This window comes from Hipposideros armiger, unplaced genomic scaffold (assembly GCF_001890085.2).
Source record: "Hipposideros armiger isolate ML-2016 unplaced genomic scaffold, ASM189008v1 scaffold_34, whole genome shotgun sequence".
Taxonomy (NCBI): Eukaryota; Metazoa; Chordata; class Mammalia; order Chiroptera; family Hipposideridae; genus Hipposideros; species Hipposideros armiger.
Genome location: NW_017731384.1, coordinates 1208146 through 1213886, shown reverse-complemented (window position 1 = coordinate 1213886; position 5741 = coordinate 1208146). Strand labels below are relative to the sequence as shown.

The window sequence follows — 5741 nt, the reverse complement described above, 5'->3', positions numbered from 1 at the left end:
AGCCGGCGACTGATCTGCCTCACCTGGGAAGAGCACAATGATGGTGTCAACTTGGGCCAGTGAAGCAACGTTCTCCACAACTAGACTTAAGAACAAAAGGACAGCAACTTGTCTGTTCCCCTTCCCCCAATTCCCCAGTGCTGTTCCCATCCCCCAATTCCCAACTTAAAAAACAAAAAAAACAAACGTCAGGGGTCACTGGGCAACTGACTTAGGGTTCTAGTATGAATAAATTAACTAAATATATTATAAAAAAAAAAAAGAAACAAGACAAGGATGTCCACTTGAACCACTTCTATTCAACATGGTACTAGAGGCTCTAGCCAAGGCAATTATGCAAGAAAATAAATGGCATCCAGAATGGAAAAGAAGAAGTAAAACTATCTCTATTCCCAGATGACATGATTTTATATATAGAAAGTCCTGCCAAAAAACTATTAGAACTAAAACGTAAGTTTAACAAGATTGCAGGGTAGAAGATCAATATAGAAAAATCAATTGTATATACTAGCAATAAGCAATCTGAAAATAAAACTTAAAAAAACTATTCTATTTGCAATAGATTCAAAAAGAATATTTAGAAATAATTTTAACAAAAGAAGGGCAAGATACGTACACTGAAAACTGTACACATTACTGAAAGCTATTAAACAGGCCTAAATAAATGGAAAGCTATCTCATGTTCACGGATTGGAAGACAATATTTTTAAGAGGGCAATACTCTCCAAACTGATCTATAGATTCAGCACATTTGCTATAAATCCCAGCTGGTCTGTTTGCAGAAATTAAAAAGGTGATCTTAAAATTCATATAGAAATGCAAGGGATCCCACAGCCAAAACAATCCTGGAAAAAGAACAAGGTTGGAAGAATCATGCTTTCTGGTTTCAAAACTTATTACTACAAGCCTATAATAATGAAGACAGTGTGGTACCGGCATAAGGACAGGCATATATATCAATGGAATAGAAATGAAGAGTCCAGAAGTGAACCCCTTACATGTACAGGCAACTGCTTTTTGACAAGGGTGCCCAGACAATTCAATGGAGAAAGAACAGTCTTTTCAAACAAATGGTCGTAGGACACTGGATACCCACATGCCAAAGAATAAAGTTAGAGCCCCTTCCTCACACCGTACACATAAACTAACACAAAATGCATCACAGACCTAAATAAATATAAGCACTAAAAGAACACTTAGAAGAAAATATAGGAGTACATTATCATGACCTTATGTAGGTAAAGCCTTCTTAGCTACAATACTAAAAGCATAAACAATAAAAGGAAAAGATAGATAAATTGGACTTTTTCAAAATTAAAAACTTTTTTAATTTTGGTTTGAAGACCATCACCAAGAAAGTAAAACAAGAACCCATAGGAGAAAATACCTGTAAATCATATAGTTCGTACTGTCTAACATCTAAAATATAGAGAGAAATCTTACAACTCAACAACAAAAAGACAAATAACCCAATTTAAAAATGGGCAAAGGATTTATATAGACATTTCTCCAAAGAAGATACTCAAATAGCCATAAGCAAATGAGAACTATGCTCAAATCATTAGTATTTAGGAAACACAAATCAAAGCCACAATGAGATATCACTTTACAGCCACTAGGATGGCCGTGATCAAAACAAGTGATGATGAGGATGTACAGAATCCTCATACACTGCTGCTGGGTTTGTAGAATGGTACACCTCACTTGGGAAACACTTTGGAGGTTCTTCAAAAATAGTTACCGTAATACCCAGCAATTCCACCCTTCAGCATATACCCAAAAGAAATGAAAACATACACCTATACAGAAACTTGTACATGAATGTTCACAGCAGTATTACTCCTTATAACCAAGAAGCGGAAACCCAAATGTCCATTAACTGATGAAAGGATAAATAAAGCTGTGACCTACTGAGCACCAAAGAGTGATTATATTTACTAATACACATCCATGAAAACCCATGAAACTATAATGATAATCAAAGACGAAAAAGCTATTTGTCACCATTTGATACAGCTATTGCTCCTTACTTTACAAATTAAAACTTTTAAAAAAAATTTAAAATGATGGGCCGGCCGAGTGGCGCGATGGTTGGGAACTAGCTTGGGACGCCAGAGGGCCCCGGTTCGGATCCCACATATGAGGGCCAGTGACACTGCCCTCCNAAAACCAGGGCTGTGAAATAGTTTTAAAAATTCAAGGACATTAAAATAACTCCTTTGGAATGGAAAAACATTTTATACTTATTCCCACAGTTCCAGATGAAATATAATACTCCACATATCTATATCTCTAGTATATATTAAAATATTAAAATTCTACAATATAAGATTTCCAATTTAAAGACAGTGCTTAGAATGTAGGTTTGATCCCCGTTGCTGCTCAGATTCCTTCAGATTGAAGGAAAATATCAAAGTGTTTATTGTTTAATTTTGTTATTTGACTATAGTAACTATCTCTATGATACGCACATATCGTCAATCAGTGCTTGTTATAAAGCCTCTTACCACATTTTAATACTTACTCTTAACAAATCATCTATTCTTCCCTCCTTCTTCTCTAAGTCAGAATTCTTACTGTTTTCTAGTGCAGATATTTTTTCTATCGTGAGGTCAGACTATGGAGACAAAGAGAAAACAAATTTAGGATGAGTCTCAAAATACTACATGTCATCATATTTTTTTCATTACTTTTCTAAAAGAAAGAAAAAGCACTTGTTAACACAAAACAGCCTGGAATCAAATGGCTCAAGAAATTAAATCGGCTTTCCTCACCCCATTCTGTAAGCCATATATTCTGCTGTACTGCACTTCAAAAACATGTTAACACTGGAATCAATACTATATGAATTCTTAAGCTACTGTGCATTGAACAATACAGAAATATACTACTCTAGAAATGAAACAAACTGAATAGAAAAGGACTTCAGGCGACATGACCCAAATTTCTAAAGAACAAATACGCCACCTAGTGGAAACAGAGCAATCAGAAGGGAAGGGAAGAAGTTATCCAAAGGCTCATCCGAGTCTGTTCAACCGCCCAAAGGCTGGTAATTCAAATAAAACTAAAATCTGCTCCCGAGGGTTGTATAGCGCTTGAGATTTAAGAAATCCTCCTAGATTGTCAAGCACTCTGTCTTGAAGGCAGCACAAGTGCCAAGAGACTTGCAGAAAACCCAGTGTACTATTTGCCTAGAGAGCAACATCACAAAACCAAGGCTATATATCCACTATCCTTTTCAGGTGTTATCTTTGAATGTTCACAACATTCCCTAAATTTAAAAGAGTTTCTGAAGACTGTTTAAGAACAAAAGTCTGTTGGTGTGCCACATGTTAAAGAAGTTGAGCTAGGTCTTGCCAAATGAGCAGGTACAAGGAATAAATGAACTCCTTTCATGAAGCCGTGAATTAACATTCATCGAAGCCTACTGTGAGCACTGTCCTAATAAGCATTTTTTATACATTGCCTGAGATAATTAGAATCAACCACATTTTACAGATGATTTTGTACTCAAGAAAACCGGGGCCTGAAAAGATAAAGTGTAAGTTGCAGAGCCTGAATTTGAACCCAGGCCTAGCGGTCTCCAAACGAGTGCTCTTTCCACAACACCATGCTGCAGTACAAGCATTTCCACTACAACATACCAGAAAGGAAAAGAAACACCTCAAGAAGTTACAGCAGCTTCCAAAAGACCTTAAGTACTCACAATACACATTCTGAATATAATAATACCTATAATGAGGTAAAGTTAGAGACATAAAGGGAAGACAAAGAGAGGACTCAGAGATTTTCTATGTGGTTGGCATTTATTCCTAAGTAGATCTTTCCTCATCTATTTCTCGATCATCGACCTACCTGGGTCTGTCTGTGCTGGATGGAGATCTGTTTCTGGGAGCTGCAGGAATGCTCTGTGTTACCAGATCCTGTAGAAGAGGGACTGTTTTGTTGAGCCTGTAATAAAAGTATATCACCAATCACAAGAAAGTTTTGCATCTTTCTCAACATTTGTATGAATGCAAACAAAGTATTAACTCTATGTAAAACAAACTCTGTCTGATGAAAAGTCAGAAGTCAGGGCCATGTAGCCAAGGAGAAAGTAAAACAATTCAAACGAAAAGCAAGGGCTAGACATGGTGGCTTGGACCACGTTCCTGTAAATAGTTTAAAATGTCAAATGCTTATAAATGAATTTTTAAATATGTAAATTAAAGAAAATCAAAAGTTATTCCTGTACTAACAGGACCTTTCCATTTGTTTCAATATGCGTCTGTCAGAAGAGACTGGCAAAGCATCCGATGCGCAGGGCATGCTAGTAACTCCAGGCAGAGAGGACTGTGCACCACTACTCAGAACACAGTAGTCCCCTGTCCGCAGTTTCTGCTACCTGTAGTCAATCATGGTCTAAAAACAGTAAATGGAAAATTCCAGAAATAAGCAACTCATAAGTTTGAAATTGCATGCTCTTCTGAGTAACGTGATGGAATCTCGTGCTGTCCCGCTCTGTCCTGCTCAGGACGTGAGTCATCGCTTTGTCCAGCATCTCCATGCTGTATGCTCTGCCCGTGTATTAGTCACTTAGTAATTATCTCAACTGTCATGGTATTGCAGTGCTTGTGTTTAAGTAACCCTTATTTTACCTAATAATGGCCCCAAAGAGCACAAATAGTGATGACTGCAATTCAGATATGCCAAAGAGAAGCCATAAAGTGCCTCCTTTATGTGAAAAGGTATGTATATATAAGAAAAAACATAGTATTGGTACTATCTGTCGCTTTTGACATCCACTGGGGGTCCCGAATGTATCCTCCACGGATAGGGAGGGACTACTGTGGTCTCTTAAATTTGCAAACATTATCCATAAACACACTGGTCCAAAAACCCAAGTTGATTTCCAATATTATCACTTGCTGACTGTGACTTTTACATGCAATTGATAGAGTATTCTAAGGCATTTTTTTTTAATTTTATTTATTTATTTTTTTTTTTAGCTGAGCCATCCTGCTACCTGTTGGCAGCTCAGCGGCTGCTCAGCTTGGGCTGGACTCGAACTGCTGTTGCTCAGAGCTCAAGCTCTTGAGCGAGCTCTTCTAAGGCATTTTTAAACTAATATGATTCAACTATTCAGGAATATATAATCATTATACTCCTAAAAGTCCTTTTAAAAGCAAGATTGCACCTACCAACCTGGTACAACCCATCACAGACATAATTAGGAAATACTGGATAAAACAATGAGTCAAAAAGATCATGAAAGAAAAGTTAAGAAATATGAGCAGCCACAGAGACTCCAAAACTATCTCTCTAGTAGACTTTCCAGAGGGAAAGAACAGTAAAATAAAATTTCCCTGAGGTAAAAAGATAAGTTTTAAGAGTGAAAAGGCCTACCATATGACAAGCAGCACTAATGGAGAAAGAGCATCAATAGTGGCTAGACTTTAGGAACAAAAAGATATCCTATGATCATCTCAAGAGATGTAGAAAAAGCATCGAACACCCTTTCATAATAAAAACACTCAACACACTCAGAATAGAAGGGAACTTTCTCAATCCCCAAAAGGCCACCTCTGAAAAACATTCAGCTAACATATACTTACTGTCCAAGATCACAGGCTTTCACTCCTAAGATCAGAAACAAGACAAGGAGGGCCAGCCGAGTGGCGCGTTGGTTAAGAGCTGGCTTGGGATGCCAGAGGGCCCCGGTTCAGATCCCACATATGAGGGCCAGTGACACTGCCCTCTAC

The 5741-nt window shown here is 37.5% G+C and overlaps 1 protein-coding gene across 5 annotated transcripts in view; it reads right to left on the bottom strand.

The window, feature by feature from the left end:
- The window catches only part of TLK2 (tousled like kinase 2), a 121798-nt gene that overhangs the window by 53506 nt on the left and 62551 nt on the right, over nt 1-5741 (bottom strand). For all 5 annotated transcript variants that reach the window (XR_002123433.1, XM_019637769.1, XM_019637770.1 and 2 more), the window contains 2 exons: nt 3856-3951; nt 2525-2617 (listed from right to left, as the gene is read on the bottom strand). Coding sequence is in view for 4 of the 5 variants with exons in the window: in XM_019637769.1 (XP_019493314.1) it covers nt 2525-2617; nt 3856-3951 (189 nt within the window). In the remaining variant the exon portion in view is untranslated. The remainder of the gene's footprint in view (nt 1-2524; nt 2618-3855; nt 3952-5741) is intronic.